This window comes from Castanea sativa, chromosome 1, assembly GCF_040712315.1.
Source record: "Castanea sativa cultivar Marrone di Chiusa Pesio chromosome 1, ASM4071231v1".
Classification (NCBI taxonomy): Eukaryota; Viridiplantae; Streptophyta; class Magnoliopsida; order Fagales; family Fagaceae; genus Castanea; species Castanea sativa.
This window is the reverse complement of record NC_134013.1, coordinates 84,477,713-84,503,599: the sequence shown is the minus strand read 5'-3', so window position 1 is coordinate 84,503,599 and position 25,887 is coordinate 84,477,713. Positions and strand designations below refer to the sequence as shown.

At 33.0% G+C, this 25,887-nt stretch overlaps 1 protein-coding gene across 1 annotated transcript; it reads left to right on the top strand.

Annotated features, from left to right (window-relative positions):
* The first annotated feature begins 15,662 nt into the window (after positions 1-15,662).
* On the top strand, positions 15,663-23,585 carry LOC142622501 (glutamate receptor 2.9-like). Its single transcript, XM_075795982.1, has 5 exons — positions 15,663-15,936; positions 19,760-21,057; positions 21,384-21,696; positions 22,107-22,516; positions 22,796-23,585. The coding sequence occupies exons 1-5, from the start codon at positions 15,669-15,671 to the stop codon at positions 23,351-23,353; spliced, it is 2,847 nt and encodes a 948-aa protein (XP_075652097.1). The 5' UTR covers positions 15,663-15,668; the 3' UTR covers positions 23,354-23,585.
* The last annotated feature ends 2,302 nt before the right edge of the window (positions 23,586-25,887 follow it).

Below are 25,887 nucleotides of genomic sequence, written 5' to 3'. Positions count from 1 at the left end.
CGAATGATTCGTGAAATCCAACCTGTCAAAGACTCTTCAAATTTCAACATATACTTCTCGCATGGGCTGTTTTGCGGGTTGGCACTCACGAGCTAGTCACAAAATTCTCATTTTCATAGAATCTTCACCAAACTCTCTTACACAACCCTTGCATTAAATATCACAAAAATACAGGAAAATGATTAAACATAATTACAATCAAATTTGACATGGAATTAAAGTCAACAAAAAGCATAGTTGTAAATCAAAATATACAAAACTCTTGATTATATATTGTCATTTGTGATTTTTTTTCAAAATAAAAAATACAAATAATTAAAAAATTAACGCTAATAATATATTTTTGTCAACCTCTAGTATTGATATTTCTATTTCAATTTTTTGAAAATCTTTTAACAAAGAACTTTAACCCCTCCACGTTTGAATTCTGGTTCGTCCATGCCAGTAGATGGTTAAATTGGCTAGCTAGAGATACTAGTCTAAAGGAAAGCCATTAATTGGTTTCAGTCTGTGCCTTGGTCAAGCCTGGCTTTCATGGTAATTGATGCTCTAGCGTGGAGTTGGCCTATCCGTTAATTAAGAAATCCAAAAGTGAGAAAAGTCAAGAATATGATTGGATTCTTCCTAGCTTGTTCAAGTTATTACCGCGTGAGAAGATTCAGAGCCCCAGGTAGGTTTCAAAGTTATTATAACTTATTATACTTCATAGCTGATGTATACCTAGCTACTTGCATTCATATAGAGCACGGCCCATGCATGTCTATCCAAATCAGTATTAGAGTGATATTGATTAATAATATGAAGCTTCATTCAGACATTCAGTAACACAAGGCATTAGTTTGTAGGTTTTTCTTCTGAAAATGACTGGTTAAATAGGATTATATCAAAACGAACTGAAAAGTCAGAGTTGGATAAATGAAGGTGTCAAACAAATAAGTTGCATATACGTATACCAATTCAAACATAAATTGTAAAAGATAATAATAATAATAGTTGAGGAGATTTTTCCTTCTGAAGATTTGTTCAAGAGATTTTTCCTTTTATGAAAATGTGTTCATGGAGATTTGTCCATTGAAGATTTAGTCAGGAAATTTTTCCTTTTATGAAGATGTGTTCATGGAGATTTGTTTTTTGAAGATTTGTTTAGGTGATTTTTCCTTTGGAAATTTGTTCAAGAGATTTTTCCTTTTGGAAAAAACAAATGTTTTAGGAGATTTATCCTTTTAAATAACTCATAGTTTGTATTGTTTCAATGGAAGTAAGATAACTTCTCCTTATTCTAGCATATAGTTGTTAAGCATGTATTAAGTGATTGATTCTCTTAGTAAAAAATAAAGAGTGATTAGTGCCAATCTGGCCTGTCCCTTTTGTGAAACTTCAATGCCTCTCCAAAACGTTTTACAGATGAGAACAGTTAGAATTATGTTTAAGTGATTAAATTCACAATTTCTCAATAACTTAAACTTTTGAGAGAATCGGTAATTTATTTTTGTCTTTACTCTAACTTCCATTTAAAATGTTAAAAATCCCACGTGTTAGGCCCCACTAATTAAAAAAGTGTTTGAGTTTAGAGAGAGTCTTAAAATTATGGTTAAGTGACTAAAATTTATAATTTCTTAATAATTTAAACAATTGAAGAATTGGTAATTTAACAAAAATTGGTTTTGCCATAGACGTGGGTAATAATTTTCCTTCATGTAAAAAAGTGTGATTTTAGCACATCCTCTTTTCAGGACATAACCGTAAACTTCATCCCACAAAGTCAATTATTGGTCACCACAGTCTCTTCCTCCTCAACAAACTTGAGATATTCACCTAAATTACATTTGAGCGTCTTGCCTTACTATAGCTGAAAATTTTGTTTCTCTATTTGGTAGAAAAATGGTGCTTTTATCACACATGAGCCTCCCGCTCAGTCATAACTCCGTGTCATTTGATTGTGAATAGCAGATTGCAACAAAATATAAGGACTAAAAGTGTATTTAATCACTTTTTAGCATATACTACACTTAAATGTAAGGACTAAAAGTGAGAGAACTACAATTTTCATTTAAACTTTTAAGTGTTGAATCTCATTTTTTTGGCATTTCATTTAACCTTTTAAATGTAGAGGAATACAATTTCTCAAAATGTAAGGACTAAAAATGTAGTTTCACCTATTTTAAATAGTCTCATTCATTCTACATAACAAAGTCGTTATCAAACATTTATGGCAATGACATTGATTTACTTGTAGCATTGTATTCACTGGCAATGGTTAATTTTAGGTAGTTTTGGAGCAATACTTTGACCTTTCACAAAGGGGTACTGAGCACTATAGTTGGACCCACGTGTGGAGCCCACCCAATATATAATAAGACCTTGGAGTACTATTATGAAACTGAAAAATGCTAGGACCGCCACTTTGTCACAACTTCCTTACGTGGTAAGTTGTAAATAGTGAACCAAAAGTGGTGGGTCCATATGGGTTCATAACTCCATCACTTACGATTTGCCACGTCAGCAAGTTGTAACAAAATCTGTGTTCCAAGAGTGTGTTTGGATAGAACTTATTGCTGAAAACTGAAAACTGAAAACACTATAGCAAAATACTTTTTAAATGTATTAAAAATAATGTTCACGCCAAAAATTACTGGCCGAAAATCACTGTTCATGGCTAATGAACAGTGACAGACGCGTTTGAAAAAAAGGAAAAAGAAAAAAAAAAGGCCCAGACATGGACATGGACGCGCAAACGCGCTATCCAAACACCACCCTAGCATTACTCTTTCAGAACTATCCAAGAATGTAAGGACTAAAAGTGTAGTTTTACCTATTTTAAATAGTCTCATTGATTCTACATAATAAAGTCGTTATCAAACATTTATGGCAATGACATTGATTTACTTGTAGCATTGTAGTCACTTGCAAGGGTTAATTTTAGGTAGTTTTGGAGCAATACTTTGACCTTTCACAAAAGGGTACTGAGCATTATGGTTGGACCCACGTGTGGAGCCTACCCAATATATGATAAGACCTTTGAGTACAATTATGAAACTGGAAAATGCTAGGACCGCCACTTTGTCACAACTTGCTTACGCGGTAAGTTGTAAATAGTGAACTAAAAGTGGTGGGTCCATATGGGTTCATAACTCCATCACTTACAATTTGCCACGTAAGCAAGTTGTAACAAAATTTGTGTTCCTAGAGTGTGTTTGGACAGAACTTATTGCTGAAAACTGAAAACACTATAGCAAAATAATTTTTAAATGTTTTAAAAATAATGTTCATGCCAAAAATTACTGGCCTAAAATCGCTGTTCATGGCTAATGAACAGTGACAGACGTGCTTGAAAAAAAAAAAAAGAAAAAAAAAAGCCCAGACGTGGACGTGGACGCGCAAACGCGCTATCCAAACGCCACCCTAGCATTACTCTTTCAGAACTATCCAAGAATGTAAGAACTAAAAATGTAGTTTTACGTATTTTAAATAGTCTCATTGATTCTACATAACAAAGTCGTTATCAAACATTTATGGCAATGACATTGATTTACTTGTAGCATTGTATTCACTGGCAATGGTTAATTTTAGGTAGTTTTGGAGCAATACTTTGACCTTTCACAAAAGGGTACTGAGCATTATGGTTGGACCCATGTGTGGAGCCTACCCAATATATGATAAGACCTTGGAGTACTATTATGAAACTGGAAAATGCTAGGACCGCCACTTTGTTACAACTTGCTTACGAGGTAAGTTGTAAATAGTGAACTAAAAGTGGTGAGTCCATATGGGTTCATAACTTTATCACTTACGATTTGCCACGTAAGCAAGTTGTAACAAAATTTGTGTTCCTAGAGTGTGTTTGGATAGAACTTATTGCTGAAAATTGAAAACATTATACCAAAATAAATTTTAAATGTGTTAAAAATAATGTTCATGCCAAAAATTACTGGCCTAAAATCACTGTTCATGGCTAATGAACAGTGACAGACGCGCTTGAAAAAAAAAAAAAAAAAAAAACCTAGACGTGGACGTCGACGCGCAAACGCGCTATCCAAACGCCACCCTAGCATTACTCTTTCAGAACTATCCAAGAATGTAAGGACGAAAAGTGTAGTCTTACCTATTTTAAATAGTCTCATTGATTCTACATAACAAAGTCGTTATCCAACATTTATGGCAATGACATTGATTTACTTGTAGCATTGTATTCACTGGCAAGGGTTAATTTTAGGTAGTTTTGGAGCAATACTTTGACCTTTCACAAAGGGGTACTGAGCACTATGGTTGGACCCACGTGTGGAGCCCACCCAATATATGATAAGACCTAGGAGTACTATTATGAAACTGGAAAATTCTAGGACCGCCACTTTGTCACAACTTGCTTACGTGGTAAGTTGTAAATAGTGAACTAAAAGTGGTGGGTCCATATGGGTTCATAACTCCATCACTTAGGATTTGCCACGTAAGCAAGTTGTAAGAAAATTTGTGTTCCTAGAGTGTGCTTGGATAGAACTTATTGCTGAAAACTGAAAACTGAAAACACTATAACAAAGTAATTTTTAAATGTGTTAAAAATAATGTTCAGGCCAAAAATTATTGGCCTAAAATCACTGTTCATGGCTAATGAACAGTGACAGACGCGCTTGAAAAAAAAAAAAAAAAAAAAAGCCCAGACGAGGACGTGGACGCGCAAACGCGCTATCCAAACGCCACCCTAGCATTACTCTTTTAGAACTATCCAAGAATGTAAGGACTAAAAATGTAGTTTTACCTATTTTAAATAATCTCATTGATTCTACATAACAAAGTCGTTATCAAACATTTATGGCAATGACATTGATTTACTTGTAGCATTGTGTTCACTGGCAAGGGTTAATTTTAGGTAGTTTTGGAGCAATACTTTGACCTTTCACAAAGGGGTACTGAGCACTATGGTTGGACCCACGTGTGGAGCCCACCTAATATATGATAAGACCTTGGAGTACTATTATGAAACTGGAAAATGCTAGTACCGCCACTTTGTCACAATTTGCTTACATGGTAAGTTGTAAATAGTGAACTAAAAGTGGTGGGTCCATATGGGTTCATAACTCCATCATTTACGATTTGCCACGTAAGCAAGTTGTAACAAAATTTGTGTTCCTAGAGTGTGTTTGGATAGAACTTATTGTTGAAAACTGAAAACACTATAGCAAAATAATTTTTAAATGTGTTAAAAATAATGTTCATGCCAAAAATTACTGGCCTAAAATCACTGTTCATGGCTAATGAACAGTGACAGACGTGCTAGAAAAAAAAAAAGAAAAAAGAAAAAAAAAAGCCCAGACATGGACGTGGACGCGCAAACGCGCTATCCAAACGCCACCCTAGCATTACTCTTTCAGAACTATCCAAGAATGTAAGGACTAAAAGTGTAGTTTTACCTATTTTAAATAGTCTCATTGATTTTGCATAACAAAGTCGTTATCAAACATTTATGGCAATGACATTGATTCAATTGTAGCATTGTAGCCACTAGCAAGGGTTAATTTTAGGTAGTTTTGGAGCAATACTTTGACCTTTCACAAAGGGGTACTGAGCACTATCGTTGGACCCACGTGTGGAGCCCACCCAATATATGATAAGACCTAGGAGTACTATTATGAAACTGGAAAATGCTAGTACCGCCACTTTGTCACAATTTGCTTACATGGTAAGTTGTAAATAGTGAACTAAAAGTGGTGGGTCCATATGGGTTCATAACTCCATCATTTACCATTTGCCACGTAAGCAAGTTGTAACAAAATTTGTGTTCCTAGAGTGTGTTTGGATAGAATTTATTGTTGAAAACTGAAAACACTATAGCAAAATAATTTTTAAATGTGTTAAAAATAATGTTCATGCCAAAAATTACTGGCCTAAAATCACTGTTCATGGCTAATGAACAGTGACAGACGTGCTAGAAAAAAAGAAAAAAGAAAAAAAAAAAGCCTAGACATGGACGTGGACGCGCAAACGCGCTATCCAAACGCCACCCTAGCATTACTCTTTCAGAACTATCCAAGAATATAAGGACTAAAAATGTAGTTTTACCTATTTTAAATAGTCTCATTGATTGTACATAACAAAGTCGTTATCAAATATTTATGGCAATGACATTGATTTACTTGTAGCATTGTATTCACTGGCAAGGGTTAATTTTAGGTAGTTTTGGAGCAATACTTTGACCTTTCACAAAGGGGTACTGAGCATTATGATTGGACCCACGTGTGGAGCCTACCCAATATATGATAAGACCTTGGAGTACTATTATGAAACTGGAAAATGCTAGGACCGCCACTTTGTCACAACTTGCTTACGTGGTAAGTTGTAAATAGTGAACTAAAAGTGGTGGGTCCATATGGGTTCATAACTCCATCACTTACGATTTGCCACGTAAGCAAGTTGTAACAAAATTTGTGTTCCTAGAGTGTGTTTGGATAGAACTTTTTGCTGAAAACTGAAACACTATAGCAAAATAATTTTTAAATGTGTTAAAAATAATGTTCATGCCAAAAATTACTAGCCTAAAATCACTGTTCATGGCTAATGAACAGTGACAGACGCGCTTGAAAAAAAGAAAAAATAGAAAAAAAAAAAAAAGCCCAGATGTGGACGTGGACGCGCAAACACGCTATCCAAACGCCACCCTAGCATTACTCTTTCAGAACTATCCAAGAATGTAAGGACTAAAAATGTAGTTTTACCTATTTTAAATAGTCTCATTGATTCTACATAACAATGTCGTTATCAAACATTTATGGCAATGATATTGATTTACTTGTAGCATTGTATTCACTGGCAAGCACTACAAAAAAATGGGGCTATCCCAGCGTTTTTAAAACCGCTGGGATAGCCCCAAAAAGCGCTGGGATAGGGTAAAAATTCCTATCCCGGCGTTTTTTTTCCCGACGCTTCAAACCGCCGCGCAGTGATAGTCGGTATAGGGTCGCTGGACCTGTACCAGCGCTTTTCAAAAGCGCCGGAAAAGGAGATGCCCTATACCAGCGCTTTTTAAAGCGCTGGTATAAGTCTTTTAAATTATATTCATTCAAGAACTATACCAGCGATTCTAAAAGCGCTAAAATAGGTACTGCCTATGCCAACGCTTTCAAAAGCGCTGGTATAGGTCTTCAATGAATATAATTAAAAAGACCTATACCCGCGCTTTTGAAAACGCCGGCATAGGCAAAGACCTATTCCAGCGTTCTTCAAAACGCGGCATAGGTCTTCAATGAATATAATTAAAAAGACCCTATTGCAGCGCTTTTCAAAGCGCTGCTATAGGGCCTTTTTAAAAAAAAAATTTTAATTTTATAGCACCTGAAATGTACCTACAATACATATTTTATAAAACCTGTAATGAACCACAATTCATATTTTCCAATAGCAAATACAATACCACATTAAACCAACAAACTAGATATATTTAATTACACCATATCAATAATTACATCCCAAATGTCTAGAATGTTATACACAAAATAATACATTCCAAGTGTCTAGAATGTTATGAGGTGCACCTACACTACAATTTCACCATTGCACATTGAGTTTAAAAAACAAAAAACACTCCTAATAGAAAATACTCCACCTTTTCTCTCCATTTCTCTCCATGCAAGCCACCCGCTTACTCCCAAACAACAACCCACCACTACTATATGTATTTACTTAGACAAAATATGAGAAATTGACAACAAATTGAACAACAACCTCACAAACCATAACTAATAACCCCATAAGGTTCAATATACGGCATTGCATATTTGTCAATATCAACCTCACAAACCATAACTAATAACCCCATAATCACATATATCTTTACAATAAGCCCATCATCGTCTTAGTAGCTCCTAAAATTTCTATTGATGAATCACAAACTGAATCACTTAAATGACTTACCATTTGTTAAGAACAGAAAGGGTACCTTCAAAGCACCTGCAATGGAAATCAACCGAGTTAGATACAACAACAGAATAAAAAGAAACATTATTCATTAAGACTGGCAACCATAATAGCATAATTACCATTCCCTAAAACCAGAAACTAAAACATTCTTTGTATAACCATCCTTCCTTACTCTTTCACAGTTCTCATTTCACAACAATTTCAGCATAGGTAAGTTTAATTTCCCAAAATTTTCAAAACACACACACACACACACACACACAAAACACTAAACATGTGTCATGAATTCTATTTTCCCCTCCTTTTCTACTCAATTTTCCCAGCAACCAAACAAAGTTAGTTCTATAGAAAATTCACAATTCACTTAAACACACGCATAGAGTCAAAAAGGTTTAAAAGGGAGGATGAAATGTTTGAGAAAGTGTAACAATAAGTTAAGAAAATTAATAAGAAAAAAAATAGTTAAAAGCAGGAAAGATAGAGTTGGAAGTAAGTAGATGATTTGCATAGATAAATACAATACAATGCAGTAATGCACCAACTAACTTAATGTGATTTTCAAAATAATAAATTTGGGATTACCTGAATGTCCCTGGCCCAATCTATAGGATCACCGACAACAATATAAAGACAAGTGGATAAGATTAGGTGATGTAGAGGTACCACACCCTCAAGCAGCCTATTTGAGAGGGGCGCTAAGTGGGTATGTCACCTCCCCCCACCCCACTTGTCAAAATACCCCCACTCCCTTTGGAAAATTCAAGTACAAAAATTCCCTTCTCTTTTTTAGGCATTTCTCCCTCTCTCTTTCCCCTTTACAAAACCCCTCTAAAACTGAAACTCCAACCCCTTTTCCTCCACTTTTCCACTATCAAGAACCCATAGGAAGCTTCTAATGCCCTTTGTAAATGTGAGATGGTGTAATTTCTTTCATAGCCACACCATCCTCATTTTTATGTTGTACATGAATACTTAAACAATAGCTACCAATATAACTCATTGATGGAAGGAGTGATAAAAAAATCTAAAATTTAAATTGAAGGAGTCCCTAGTCTAGCCTAAAAGAAGGTTGGGTTCTCCTTCAAAGGGTTTTCTATAACGAAACAAGAAATATTGTTATCCAAGTTTGCATTACAACCCAAAAGAACTATTCCAATCACAATATAAGCTTTTTATAGTTGTTTATGAGGCCATACAACAATGGGATACTTGGTTGGCTTTGATACCATCAAGGGGGAGTTTGAATCCACACGTGAATGGAAATGTTAGAATTATAGTTAAATGATTAAATTCACCAATTCCTAACAACTTAAGTTTTTGAGACAAGTGGTAATTTAACAAGAATAACCGCAAAGGAGCACACAGTCACTGTTGCTCAGCTAAAGCTACAAACAAGCAAAACATGCCTCCATCCAAAATAATAAAATAAAATAAAATAAGCATCTCCCAGCTGTCATAAACCATCATGCATGCTTGCTACAACAAATTACAAAATACCAAGGGCTACAGTTACCGTTAAACAAAACTTAGGGGGATAAAGAAGAATCTACCTAAACCAATACAACATTGAGTTTGTTGACATACAATCGTTCAATTCGAAAATAGGACTCATTACTAGAAATCTGTGCAAGAAAAATTAAAAGGTAAGAATAAATATAGTTGTGAAAGCATGTGATGCCAACAGAAAAGACACAAACTAACAAAACTCCTCTCCTGGGAGAAAAAATATCACTATATGAAGTGCATTGCACAATGACATCGATATGTAATTTTACATTACATCTCGCTATTCCACAGAGCAATGCATTCCACCGATACTTAATAACCCTTTCTAGGACTGGAATAGAAGCACAAAAATACATACTTTGATCGGCATTCGAGAATAATAATTGCAAATTCGAAGAAATATTCTAACACCCTTTCGAACAGAAATTCAAGAGGAAATATTCTCTCTCAAGTAGAATGTAGTAGTTTTTCAGAAACAAAAACTAAAACCATTATTTGTCCAGTTAAATGCATATGCAACAAATTAAAAACATCGATTCAATTGTGCCAAGAGTCACTAAGTAGATGATATGAAGACACAGAAGTGATCCTAGAATCATCAACATCAACAATTAAGCCTGTATAGGCTCTACAAAAACTTTATATGAGATCTTATTTCCCCATGTGGGCTTGCAAGACCAATCTGTACATGTGTCAAAAGGCCTTTTGGCCAAGAGAAGAGTCAAAGATCTTGAGTCCAAGGCTAACATTTTGAACATCTAAGATGCCTTTTTTAAGTATTTTTATCATGCACAAGGACTGTGTAATCTTTTTGGATTCAGGCAAGCCTATGAGCTATTTCATTTAGCTGCATACACTATATGTGAAATTCAAATGCATAAATCTGATAGACCTAATAGCAATTTATTTCCAAGAAAATGGCATTCATTATTTTCCATGAAGCTTGACCCATCAAATAAATTTACAGGTAGATACAAACACACATTATTGAGATTGATCCTTGAACCCATCCCCACGCCTTTATTTATGAGGAGAGGTGCCATTTGGTCCAAGGCCCATATGTCACATCACACAGAAAAATTATAAGATAAAGTTTTACAAAACTACCAACATATCTAAGAAAAATACTGATGAAGCACTACTCCATGTGCATAAGGAATCCATTGATAGGTTTTGGAAAGATTGAACACAGATGCAACAACAAAATTGAAGAATAGAAAATGAAAGATTAAAAAATACCTAGACACCTAGTGTTGGTTAAAGTTAAAACCAGACCATTGAAAAATTTCCATGAGATATTTCATTAATCAATTAAACTGTATAATAAAACTGAACCCAGGGTTCCTTAAATAGAGTTGCAATCTTCTTATCCTAGTAGGAATAGAAAATAATTTTACTACCCTATTAAGAAAAGGAATTAAACTCCTAAGCCAAATAGGAAAAGAAAATAAACCAATTAAATAAATAAATCCTAAACATTTAATTAATCAGGCTTAGGTCTTAAGGCCTAATTAGTAGCAAGCTCCATCCATAATGCCGCATGAGTGGAGTCGTCACTCGCTTTTTTTAATAGATACGAAGGAATTTCAACCCTATGGCATCCTGTAGACAAACTTTCAAAGAAGTTTATATAATAGGGGGGAAATGTCAACTTTTATTAAACATAGAAGTTAAATTATGCAGCCAAGTTTAGTAGGCATTGCGCTATTGGGCTATTTCTCTGGGATGGGTTAGCATATGTGGATATTCCACTAAAAGTTCCACCATTCCAAAGATGATTAACATGTGGCGGTGGCTCATAATGCTTTTTTTTCTTTTCTTTTTTTAACTCCGAATTCAAAAGGTGATAATTGATGGTAATTGCATGGTGCGTGCAATAGCCCTAACCATATTGATCCAAACCCTAAATCAAAACCTACCTATGCGGTTTACCATAGTTTTTATAGAGTTAGAGGACAAGGGCTGAAATTTAAGTCTTAAGTTAAAATAAAATCTTGTATAAATAAAACAAAATAAAAGTAAAAAACTTAACAAGACTAGTATTACAAAATTTGAAATCAAGTAAAAAATTGAAACTTGGAAATATATCTGCCTTACTTCTCAAGTGATTGCAAAGGAGGCAGACTTGCTTGCTGCTGTAAGCAACTACAATATAGGCTCCAGTTCTTCTAGATCTTTTGGAAAGAATGAAAAAGAATTCCAGACTATGATATAAAAATTCCAAGCATATTTAATTAAAACCAAACACAAATACCAGCACCATTCTAACGCAGTCATTAATAAAACAAAGCCACCGCCATTTCGAAGTATATCAATATTAACTTCAAGATAATTCATATAACATCACCCATGGGCTTTGTTTTTTTTAGCTGTGTGCTTGAGATGTGTATGCATGAAGCAACACACATAAATTTAAGGTAGCCAGTATTGTCAAGGAGTAAAATACTGTGCTCATTTTATGGATTTCATATTGCCGATTAGTTTAATTAATATACTTAAATCATACCTACTGACCAAGGTTTGGCTTCAAATTGTGTGAAAAACAAAATAAGAAATGGGTGTCATAAAGCATGCAAGTATATATTATTTCCTCATTGGCTTGATGTGCCAGAGGTTGGAAATAAAATAGGCAAACACTAGTGAAATTAATTGAGCTTAACCAACTTTGTATAGCAAGTGACAACTTTATTTACTCGTTTGGTATGAGAAAAAGACATGGATTAATAAATTAAAAGCTGTGTGGTAGCTTCGTATTGCATTAATATTTAATAAAAAGGCTGATTCTAGCGTAGGAGTTTTCAAACATCTAAATTTTAAGAAATTAAACAAATTGACACCTGTGGTTGTGACAGAAGCATAAATAAGTATATAAATATAAAATTAGTAATTATAAGAAGTGTGTGATAGTGGGGAATTTATGCTAGGATGAGCCAACAGAGTTTGGGTAGAGTCATCTAAACGTTGAATAGGTAAACATATTGTACAAGTATTAAAGAAGAGACTAACCAGTGCGGCAGTGCCTGTTGGCGTTTGGTACAGTTCTTTGCCCTGTCAAAAAAGCATCTCTTCCAAATTGGAAAAAAAAAAAAAGGGCAAATCACTAACCAAAAAAAAAAAACCTTGGGATGGCGGCGACACCAAGCTGACGGGGTTTCCAAGCTCCAGTGACGAATCCGGTGAGTTGTGTGTGCGATCGGGTGGTGGAGTGATCGGAATAGATTAATCTAGAAATGAGCAGAGAGAGAGAGAGAGGTTTGCTTGTGAGAAATGAGAAAATAATGAGGCGGCTGAAGTGAGAAATGTAGAGATTAGGGTTTTTTTTTTTTTTTTTTAAGTTATTGTATAAAACGACGTAGTTTTATGTTATAAAGAGAGAGAGAAAAAAATTAAATGTGTTTATTAGGGTTCGAACTTGGGCAACATATTACTCCACGCTTAGCTTACCACTAAACTACTAGTACTCTTCTTTAAGCATTTTATACATAATAATATTTAATACATATCGAGTTTTTTTTTGGAGATATTGTTCATTATTAAAAATAATTGATGTTTTAAAAAGTAATACATAAATAAATAAATTATAAAAAAAAACTTCAAAAAAAATTGTTGACAAAGACACCCCTCAAACCAAAAAAAAAAGAAAAGAAAAGAAAAAAGAGATGATAATAAGTAATTTATAGTGTGTTTTTTTCCTCAAAATACTTTGGTAGATTATTTTTTATTTTGATAATTCAATTGTTACAACAAACTAAAGGAGAGATTTAAATTATAATTCTCCTCATAAAAGAGACTAATTAATATCACCAAATTATGAAAAATTATTAAGTGTTCTCTAAATAAAACGACTTTGTGCTCTCTTATTTTACATTAGTAAAAATAATTATTACATAAAAATAAGAAATACCATATGAATATATCACTATATTCTTAAAATATTGAATAATCACTATTAAATTATAATTCTCCTCGTAAAAGAGACTAATTAATATCACCAAATTATGAAACTCATTTACTCATTAAAACCCATTTAACTAATTGCTTCTAACCCAAACCATCAACAAAGATGGAAACCCCATAAAAAATTATCACTTCACTCACACCCATATTTGCCAAAGTCATTTAAAATGCAAAGAATAAATTCCAAAAATCAACTCATATCAACATATGCAACAACAAGACCCATATAGTTGATCTAGCAAACCAACCTTCAAATACCCATTAGCAAACTAATCAACCAAAACTTTTTATCAAAGCAAAAACTCTTTAAATGATATGAAATTTTCGGATTTTAACAAAGCCATTGGTACCCAAATCATCTTAACCCTCTAATCTAACATTATTCACCAAAACCCATCAAGTATTTACTATAATAATCATTGAATAGCAAAACCCAAAGCAAAAACTCTTCAAATGATATGAAATTTTCGGATTTTAACAAAGCCATTGGTACCCAAATCATCTTAACCCTCTAATCTAACATTATTCACCAAAACCCATCAAGTATTTACTATAATAATCATTGAATAGCAAAACCCAAAGGATTTCATAAAAGAAATTGAGCAAAAAGCTTAGATTTTTACCTTAAAATCTTGTTGGGAAAAGCCACAAATGAAGGAGTATATGGAGGCTAGAGGGATGATCTAATGGTGGCTATTTATGATAGATGAAGAGGGAGTAAGATTTGGGTGAGAGGAAGGGAGAGGCTGCAGCACAAGAAAAACAAGAGAGAGAGAGAGAGAGAGAAAGAGAGAGACCAACATGAAAATGAGGAAGAAAAGGGTGGGTTAGAGGGAAAGGTCTGAAGGAAAGAAGTGGGAGACCAAAAATGAGAGGCCAAAGTGGTGCCAAGCTAAAAAATATAAGAGGGAAGTCTGAAATTTTTTCAGTGGTACGAAGGACCTATTGCAGCGTTTTTTTACCCTATCCCAGCGCTTTTTGAAGCGCTGGAATAGGGTCACCCTATTCCGCTTCAAAAGCGCCGGGATAGGCCTCTCCATTCCGCATGGAGTGACCCAATCCCAACGGTTTTTGAAGCGGTGTATTAGGCTCACTCTATTCCAGTGCTTCAAAAAGCGCTGGGATAGACCTATCTCCATTCCCTTATGGAGTGACCCTATCCCAGCGCTTTTTGAAGCGCTGGGATAGAGGTCACCTATTCAGCGCTTCAAAAAGCGCTAGGATAGGCCTTTTTCCATTTCCTTATGGGGTGACCCTATCCCAGCGCTTTTTGAAGCGCTGGGATAGGATAATTTCAAATATTAAATTAATTAAAAAAAAAAGATTACCCTAACCTATAGCGGCGGTTATAAAACGCTGCAATAGGGCATCCTATACCAGCATTTTTAAAAACCGCCGCTATAGGTCTCCTATTGCAGCGATTTATAAAGCGCCGGTTTTGAGCTGCCGTAATAGGGTTTCCTATACCAGCGCTTTTAAAAAGCGCTGGTATAGACTTATCTATTACGGCGTTTTTTAAAAGCGCTGGGAAAAAAACGCTGGGACAGAACGATTTTTTTGTAGTGAAGGGTTAATTTTAGGTAGTTTTGGAGCAATACTTTGACCTTTCACAAAGGGGTATTGAGCATTATGGTTGGACCCACGTGTGGAGCCCACCCAATATATGATAAGACCTTGGAGTACTATTTTGAAATTGGAAAATGCTAGGACCGCCACTTTGTCACAACTTGCTTACGTGATAAGTTTTAAATAGTGAACTAGAAGTGGTGGGTCCATATCGGTTCATTACTCCATCACTTACGATTTGCCACGTAAGCAAGTTGTAACAAAATTTGTGTTCCTAGAGTGTGTTTGGATAGAACTTATTGTTGAAAACTGAAAACTGAAAATACTATAGCAAAATAATTTTTAAATGTGTTAAAAATAATGTTCATGCCAAAAATTACTGGCCTAAAATCACTGTTCATGGCTAATGAACAGTGATAGACGCGCTTGAAAAAAAAAAAAAAAAAAGCCCAGACGTTTACGTGGACGCGCAAATGCGCTATCCGAACGCCACCCTAGCATTACTCTTTCAGAACTATCCAAGAATTTTCCCCATTTTTGAGCGTAATAACCAGTCAATATCAAACATTTTGGCAATGACCCTGTTTCCAAACATTCTGTACTCATTGGACCCATTTATGTGATGTAAGCTACCCCAAAATTCCACATGGAATGGGAACCATATGTCTATAAGTTGATACAGTTAATGCGTAGTCCTCCCCAGCTAGCAATTAGCAAAGGTTAGCTTGACAATGACAAACCTGAAGCTCCACCTTTCTAAATTCCTATCCTTTCTTTTGCTCAGTCTCAACCTTTGTGGTTATGAGCCTTTGATGATGGCGAATGAGTTGATACCAGTTGGAGTAGTTCTTGATTTGAAGTCCCCGGTTGGAAGAGTGGCAGAGAGGTACATGTCCATGGCGCTCTCAGACTTCTATGTTTTGAATCATAACTATAGCACAAGACTTTCTCTCCACACAAAGGATTCTGAGAATGATGTAATTGCTGCAACATCTGCAGGTACCAACGTAAAGCTAAATGTTTCACACGTGCACGTTATATAATATAAGCACATGGTTGCTCTCACACACAAATAAAAAACATGATAAGTTGTGCATATGTCAGTCCACATGATGAAATGCCATTGGAAATGGGCCCCCCCACCCCCCATCTTAACAATAATTCATCAAAAAAAGCGAGGAAAAGTGTTACATACATTAGGATAGTGTGGCCTACAAAGCTTCTCATAAGAAGATTTTTAAGATTAGAATATTTTCCAGGAATAAAATCCTTTTCCGTTTCAAAGTTCTTGTCTTGTCAATTTCAACATTAAGATTCTATCTTTTGGATCTATAGTGTACTGTGTAGTGTGTGTACATACTTAAGTTACGTGGTAGTCTTTACGGTTCTAAATTTATAAAATTTAATTGTATTATGAAATGGATTCATTTTAAATGAAAATAATCATTATTTTCTTTTCCATTAGCAACTTTAGAAAATTGTTGCAAAACCTAGTCCTTATACTAACTAATGGATCTCAGTCTCAAATAAAGCCCCAAGAAAATTTGCTCCTCCATATTATTAGCGTTCCATTTGTTTTGTTGTAAAATATTTTATGAAAAATATTTTCATCAATTTATTATATTTGTTTTACTGTAAAAATTGGTCAAACTTGAAAATATTTTCCGTTGACCACCCCCCGCGGCATCTAGTGGTCATTGGTCCAGCCACTGGTCTAGTGGCTAGTGTTGATGGTTTGGTCATTGAAGCCGGCAGCTTGGTCACTCTACTAGAGCCATTGGTTTTGGTTGTTTGTGTTTAAAAATTTTTATATGTCACATCAAATATTTGAAAATATTTTACATATAAAATATATTACATTTGAAAATTTTTTATAGTGAAACAAACTAATTATAACATACAAATATTTTAACATGTATAGTCAAGTTTAGTTTAGGTCCTATGAATATATATCTTCACAAGGACAGAATCAAGATTTTCTCTTTGGAGGGTCAAAGCTTGAAACAAAAAAATTATCACCTTTCAATAACAAGATGTATAAAAATACTCAAAACTATATTAATATATGGAAAATGTAAACTAATATCTATTCAGTAAAAGAAAAAATATGAAATTCTTTTTCCTATTATATTTATACTCAAAACATATTAAAATGGAACTCAAAGTTATTTTAAATCCCAAAAATTATCTATTTTTGATTTCGAGATATGCTTTCTTGCGATTTTAATTTCAATGTACAAAATCTAAGAGTCCATTAAAGAAAGCCATTTTCAAATTTTGTTGCAATGCCTAATTTTAACAATATTATAATTAGAATTGAAAAGTCACGTATTGTAGCTGGTTTTTCCGTCACCTACAAGTCAAATCAAAATCATACTTTATATATATATATAAAACTGAAGTTTTTGAAATTCCCACAATTTTCCACGTCAGTACGATATTTATTATTTAAATAAAATTATTTTTGTTTAGACTAAACTTAACAAGGAGTAAAACTCTATTTCTTTAACAAGTCCAACTTAAACTCAAACTTATCATTTAAAAAAAAAAATATTTTTGTTAATTGCAAACTTAACAAGGAGTGAAACTCTATCTCTTTGACAAGTCCAACTTAAACTCAAACTCATCATTTAAAAAAAAAAATTTGTTTAATCCAAACTTAACAAGGAGTGAAATTCTATCTCTCTAACAAGTCTAACTTAAACTCAAATATTGATAATTTTTCTATAATATTTTTTGGTTTTTAGAAGTTTTAATATCTGAATTTTTGAGTTATTTTTTTGCAGTATATGAAATTGTCTTACAAATTTTTTGTAAGTCATTGCATATTCAAGTAATAGCTTCTTCATCAATTTGTAACACAAATTGAAATTATACAAGAGCAAATCATGCAATGGTATAGTTTCTTAATCAATTTAAGATTTTATAAAAGTATTTTAATCTACCTCACAAATAGGTTAGTTTCCGTGCATAGCACAGGTTAGCGATTAGTTATAACTAAAAACTAACTAGTATTTCTAAGTATATTTTTAAGAAAAAAACCCAAACAAAAAAAAAATCAAATCATTTAGATGTAGTCAAACATGACAACATCCAAAGCCCAAAGATTTGATTTTTTTAACTTTGGATCCTAACAGAAAAACTAAAGAATCAAACACAATTGATTTTTTTTTTATATATATAAAAAAAAAACCAACAATTTTTTTACTATTTAAAAAATATAAAAAAGTTGACAAATAAGTGTTTTTTTTTTTTTTTTTTGAGAATGAGTTGACAAATAAGTTGATACAAAAAAACACTTCAGAATCTGTTAAGTAAATGGGTTGTTTGTTCTAGGAAGGACCACATACTACGGGAATGAACTAGATAACCACTATATTTTATTTTTTAGGTAAATATTCAATTTGAGGAGGCCAAGTATAATTTTTCCCCAAATTAAAATTTTTTTTTGTAGGTCAATTTTAAAACCTTAATCTTATGCACGTACACAATATTAAAAAAAAAAAAATTTCTTAGGGGTTCCCTTAGTCTAGAAATAGCTTTTTTTTTTTTTTTCTTTTCTTTTTAATTTTTTTTTATAGGAGTCTAGAAAATTCTTTGTCCCTTCACCTCCACCTTCACCTTTTTACAAAAAATTATTGGCATACTGTAAAGTGTTAGTTTTGTAGTTGTGATAAACTTTGTGACCTCTTTGTGAATGGAGCGCATGGCAAAGCTAAGACTTGAATTGGAAAATAAAGAAATAAACACACAGTTTAAGTCATTGGTTTTTAATACTAAGTGATATTTAAATGTAAAAATTCATTAAAAGATAGTATATTAATCATTGTTTTATGTTTATCTATTAGGGCAAGACTTGTTGTTCTTTGGATTCTCCTTTTAAAATTTTGCCATATGAATTTTTTTTTTATTAAATAAACATGTAATTCTTAGATAAATAGCCACATGATAAATTTTAAAAGTAGAACCTAAAGAACAACACTTAAGTTACTATACATAAGTTTTTTCCTATCTATTAAGGGGGTTTTCACATGTGAAATTCATTTTTAGTAGTTGACTATATATGCCAAGTGATACTTATGTTAATTTTGTTGTATTGATTAATATAAACTATTCAATTTATTATGTAATCATCTCCTTCCTTTGTATAGTATAGTGAATTATTGCAAAAAGAATTTGATTAATATACACTTTAAAATTTATTATGTAATTATATTCTTTTGTTGTTTTTCCTTTAATTAAAACTCTTGTTTCTTCATATTCTTTTTTCTCTTACTATTTTTATAATTTATTGTTAGGGCACTATAATTTAATTCTCTACAACTGCTCTAAAACAGGCCAGTAGCAATACCATAAAATATTTAAGTGTGTATTTCTCATCCCAATTGATTTTGAGGTAAAGTGGTGTAGTTTAAGTCTGACAATTAGTATCATAGTAGGTCACGGGTTCGGCTCCCTACTGCACATGTGCAGGTGTTGGGAGTGGGATCGTTGTGCAGAGGCCAAGTGGGCCAAGTCTAAAATCTTACTAGAGATGGAGGTCAAGTTGGGCTGCCAATCTTTTCGGGAATAAAGCTATGCCCTTATCATCAACTATAGTTTTTGGTGCAGTAAGTAAGCCCTTGGTCCTAACTCCTAATAGTTATGAACCAAAATAGACATTGATAAAATATGTTGGTGTATAGTTTCGACATGTTGATGTTTTCCAAAATGTATTGATTAAGTTTATTATCAGCGTAATGTTGTTGTTATTGTAGTTGTTTTGAACATTGCTAGTAAAATTTCAATTTTCTAAGTAATTTATTGTTGCAATGAAATCCAGCACTAGATTTAATGAAGAAAGAAGAAGTGCAGGCCATTATAGGACCTCAAAATTCAACACACGCTAGGTTTGTGATAGAACTTGGTCGTAAAGCTCAGGTTCCCATTATTTCCTTTTCAGCCACAAGTCCTTCTCTCTCTCCATCCCAAAACAAGTTTTTCTTGCGCACAGCCCAAGATGACTCCGCACAAGTTAAATGCATAGCAGACATTGTTAAGGCCTTTGGTTGGCCGGAAATTACCCTTATTTACGAAGACACAGAGTATGGCAATAGTGTGATTCCACATTTAATGGAAGCTTTACAAGTGATTGACACTCAGGTCCTTTCCAGATGTGTCATTCCTCCATCTTTTGAAAGTACGGAAATTATTAAAGAGCTTAATAAGTTAAAAGAAAGACACATAAGAATATTTCTTGTTCACATGACTGCTTCACTTGGCTCCAAACTCTTTGCACTTGCAAAGAATGCAGAAATGATGAGTGAAGGGTATGCATGGATGGTCACAGACGGTTCATCTTTGCTAGATCCTATGAGCTCAAAGGTCATGGACTCCATGCAAGGTGTATTGGGAATCAGGCCATACTTACCCCCATCTAAACAACTCAAAGATTTTGAAAGGAAATGGAAGAGAAATTTAACCTCAATTCAGGCAAAGATCAGGAGTACTACTAGCTTAAACCTGTTTGGATTATGGGCATATGATACAATTTGGGCATTGGCTATGGCAGTGGAGAAGGCTGGCATGCATTCCAGCTTTTTCAAGCAAAATGTTAGCGGTTGTAAAGCTGATCTGGCAGCTTTAGACATTTTTGAAAATGGTACAAGGCTTCGCAATACAATTGTAAATACTAAATTTGAAGGCCTAAGCGGGAACTTTGGTTTGGTTAATGGGCAGTTGGAGCCTTCAACCTTTGAAGTATTCAATGTGATAGGAAATACCGAGATAAATATTGGATATTGGACCCCACAGAGAGGATTCTTCAAAGATTTAAAGGATACTAGTGAAAAGGCATACAAACTTAAACCACTGATTTGGCCAGGACAAACAATACACCAACCTCCTTTAAGTTTAAAGATTGGGGTTCCAGTGAAAAATGGTTTTGAAGAATTCGTGAAAGTGAAATGGATTTCTTCTACTAATGATACGATTAATGTATCGGGATTCTCCATTGATGTGTTCAATGCTGTACTAGATGCATTGCCCTTCCCCCTTTCTCCTAAGTTTATTCCCTATGCAAATAAACAAAGGCAGAGCAACGGGACATACGATCAACTTGTTTACGAGATTAAGACTAAGGTGGGTTCCCCCCAACACCCCCCCCCTCCCCCTTCCTCCCTCCTTCCCTCCCTCCCTTTATATATATATATTACTTCTTTCTAATGACTTCGAGTGTGTCTTAATTAGTTCAAAAATGTTAAATTTACTACGAAAGCTTATAAACTAACTTATCAAAGAATGTGATTAGTGCAACTTTATCAATATAATGAATAAATATCGATTTTTTTTTATACTAATGGCACATCAATTTCTAAAATTCATGTAGTGAAATTGTGATATCTCTTATTTCTTTAAATTTATTTCCAAGTCCATAAATTGATAATTACATCTCTCTCAAAATACAGAAGTATGATGCAGTTATTGGAGACATAACAATTATTGCTAATCGCTCCACGTATGTTGATTTCACTTTACCTTATACGGAATCAGGCGTGCAAATGGTGGTTTCAGTAAAGCATGATGAGAGAAAAAGCTTATGGATCTTCTTAAAGCCACTAAGCTTGAATTTATGGCTAACAACTGGTGTAGCGTTCATCTTTACAGGTTTGGTCATATGGGTTCTTGAACATCGTGTAAACACTGAGTTTCGAGGCCCTCCAGAGCAACAAATTGGCTTGATTTTCTGGTTCTCCTTCTCTACACTTGCCTTTGCTCACAGTAAATTTCTTCAATCTTGTAGAAAGATTTTAGGGAAAAGTATGCAAGACCATTATTTTTTCTCCATAAAGCATGAAACTCCATAATATAATTTTATGTGTTACCCGTTATGCATCCATGAAAATGAAGGGTAAGTTGCTCATATGACAACACATGTCCATATATAGATATGCATTTTTACAATAAAACAATGCCAAAAGGGGATTTTGTATTACATTAAATTTTTTTTTTAAGAAGGTTAAATGTTACACAACTAATGGCTTATGCATAAAACAACATCACATTGGGTTAAGTGTTACGCTCAAAACATAAAGGGGATTTTAATCTCTCTATTTGTGGTTCAATTCAAATCAAAACATGGGTATTTGTTATGCACATGCATAGTAATAATTATTCAATGGTATTTGCAGGGGAGAAAGTGGTAAATAATTGGTCAAGATTTGTTCTAGTCATATGGATTTTCTTGGTACTCATCCTAACTCAAAGTTATACTGCTAGCCTAACCTCAATATTAACAGTACAGAGATTGCAACCTACATTTGTTGATGTAAAAGAGATTAAAAAGAATGGTTATTTTGTTGGATATCAAAAGAATTCCTTTGTTAAGGAGCTTCTAAAAGAACAATTAGATATCCATGAGTCCATGTTGAAACCATATGAGAGCTCTGAAGAGTATCATGAAGCACTGTCAAAAGGAACTCACAATGGCGGGGTTGCAGCTATTTTTGATGAAATCCCTTATTTAAAGATCTTCCTTGCAAATTATGCCTCTCAGTATACTACAGTTGGACCCCTCTACGAAACCGATGGATTTGGCTTTGTGAGTCTCTTACTCTCTCTGTTAAAATTTTATTTTCTAAATTTAAGAGTGTACATTGTGTCACATTATTTCAAAATTTAAATAACGTGACAGTGGATATACCTTTAAATTTGTAATATTTAACCTTAATCATGACATTAGTATTACTATTTTCATGTGTGTTCTAATAAGTATTATTGTTTACTAAAAAAAAAAAGTAATTCATATAGTAATTCTTGTTAAATGGACTCCTCTATTTTTTATTCCTAAATGCTATAATTTTTTAACTTGTTTATTTAGGTATTCCCACAAGGATCTCCTTTTGTCCCTCACATGTCGAGGGCAATCTTGAATGTCACACAAAATAGGTCGAAAATTCAAGCAATTGAGAGTAAGTACTTTTCAAGTCAACTTACCTGTGAAGATCAAAACACTGGAATCTCTCCAGATAGTCATAGTCTTGGTGTGGACAGTTTTAGGGGCCTCTTCCTCATCGCTAGAATCGCTTCTACGGTCTCACTCTTGGTTTGTGTGTCTAAGTTATTTTACTCATATTGGTCTGTTTTGAGCGACGAAAATCCTGCCGACTCTTGTTGGTCCAAATTAGTTAAAATGGCAAAACATTTTGACCAGAAAGATCTCTCTTCACATACCTTTAGGGGAGAAGAATCAAGGGTACATGTTGTAGCAAGTCCTGAGGTTTCTGAACCTTCACTTGGTATTGATGATATACAGAATCACTCTAGGAATTCCATAGAAGGACCAGATGATGTGGTTATACACGATGACAACGGTAGTCTTTCTTCAAGTTCAAGGCATGGTGATGCATCTATGCAAGATGTACCCAATTCATCATAGACATGGTTTTCTACCTAAATCTTTAAGAGATGAACTCATTCCCCAAAGTTGGGTTCATAATTTATTACTTGAAAATTATGTAAAATATATCATGGATAATCTCTTGTTTCAAGTTATTAGTGATACTCATATTCAAAGTTTGAACTTTTGGATTAAGTTTACTGTAAATGATTGCATCATTGTGGTGTCCTTCATTGCTTTGAGAAGTAAATTTTGACTTGAACGAATAAGATGATCTAAACTATATATGAATGAAATAAGACGCATGTGGCGGTGTTGTCAATTTCCATTACTCGTATTCTATACCATGTATAAACTCTACAATAACGTAGCTCTTCATTATAACAAATGGTCTTGTTTGATGAAAGTGAATAATCACTGCAGACAAAAATCAAAACTGCTATCTTTATTTTAAACTCATTTGTGCTCAATTAGGATTGATATATATTGGTCATGGTGAGCAAAGAAAATAAAACTTATTTTTTATTTTGCACACATGCATGCAATGAATATATGAACACGATGGCTTCAATCAGTTTGCCAGATAATGTCTTCCAACTCTTTTTAACATTGCTTCACAGAATTAACATCTCATGTTGATGGTGTTTGATGATGTGTAAGGCTATAAGATGTTGAAGCATAAGAAACTCTAGGATCTTTTGTTTTTGGTTTTGCATAGTAAGAGCATGCAATTACAAAAAACAAAACCCACCCACACTCCAAAAGGAGAAAAAAGGGAACTTAGATTTGGGCAAAAGTGACTTTTATTTGCTTAAAACTATTGGCTGAAACTATTTCACTTAAAATTGTTCATATGCAGGTTTAAAGAAAAGAGATGGGATTGTAGAAGGAGGATGCTTGGGTGAAGATTGTTAGGCAAATGATCTCCAAAATCATATAAGTGTAGAATATATTTATGTAATGAGGTTTATTTATATGTAATAATTTATAATAGAAAATTACTTTAATTTATATGTAATATGAAGTCATATAGATTTGTTAGTGCAATTATGAATGTACATTTTGCATAAAATTCTCTCATTGCCTTGATTTTTATTATAAAAAAAATTACCTTCTTTATTTTTATGTTGTATTCTCTTTTTTCTTTTTAGTTTATTTTTGCTAGGCTAATTAGGCTCTTATTCATATTTGATTTCCTTTAAACTCATATTCCATGTTAATTAGAATTTAGAGGTGCATGTTTAAGAAGAATAAAAAGAATAGATGAGATTCTAGAATGATATTTATGTTAAAAGTAGTTTTATCATATTTTTCATAATCTTGTCTATAACGTTTTTTTACCATTATTATATATTTATTGGTTGATGGTTTGCATAACATAGACATTAAATAAGAGGAAGAACCATTCATTAGATTTTTTAAAGTCATGGTGTACATGAAGATTATGATTATATATATATATATATATATATATATATATATATATAAAAGGTTAAATGAAATGCTAAGAAAATGAGATTATAAAATTTTCCAACTTTATTTCTAATATAATTTCTTAATTACTAAAGAACATTTCATTTTTAGTTATGATAGGAAATATAATTTCCCTAGTAAGAATTTGATTAGTTTTAAGTTTAAATTTTTTATTATTATATTTAATTGTTGATTATTGATTTGATTAAGTGAATGTAATGGTTGATTCTATTGCACTATAAAGTTATCAATGTCCACTATATAGCCATCTCTATTATATTTCTTACTATTCTTGACCATTTTTTTTTAATTTTCCACATAATGGTTATCAATTGATGTTTGATTTCATTTCTTTTTTTCTTCCTTCATTTATTCATTATTACTTTGTATGTTCCCTTGCTAGTTGTAAATTTTATGGTTATTAATAAGAAATAGATATCATGGATGGCTTAAATAGGAATAGATGTAGTTACGCTAGTGGTATGTCAAAGGTTTTTATTTTTATTTTCCTTTTGAATTTTCAAGGAAATATGAAAGACATTTCTCTAGTTTGGTCTCAATCAATTAAGATATCCATAACATATTAATGAAAGTAATAATGAGCCTTAAATTTTCTTTTTAATGTATGAAGTGGTTAGGTTAGTGGTATGTCAAAGTTTTTATAAAAAAACAAAATTTAAAAATAATTCAAAGGAAATGTAAAAGGCCTTTTTTTGAAAAATAAATTGTGACTTTTTGAATTTTGAAAATATAATTGTTTTAATTACCTTATTTACAGATTTCATTATCAAGTTATAAAAATTTAAGTTAAAGTAGATTAATATATAAATGCAAAATTATATATAAAGTAGTGGGGAGATGAAGAGGTAAAAGGGAGTGAGAGTTTTGGAAAATTAATAATAAAAATAATGGTTAAAGATATTTTAATTTTTAAATAATGGAGTTTTGAAGTTACCTTAAATGATAAAATGTTTTAAAAATATATATAAGAAAAATTGGAAACAAAAAATGATGAAATGGCTGCTGATGTGGCTCAACATGAGCGTAACAACATTAAATGCTACGCTTCAGCTTTTAGTAATATATAGATATATCATATG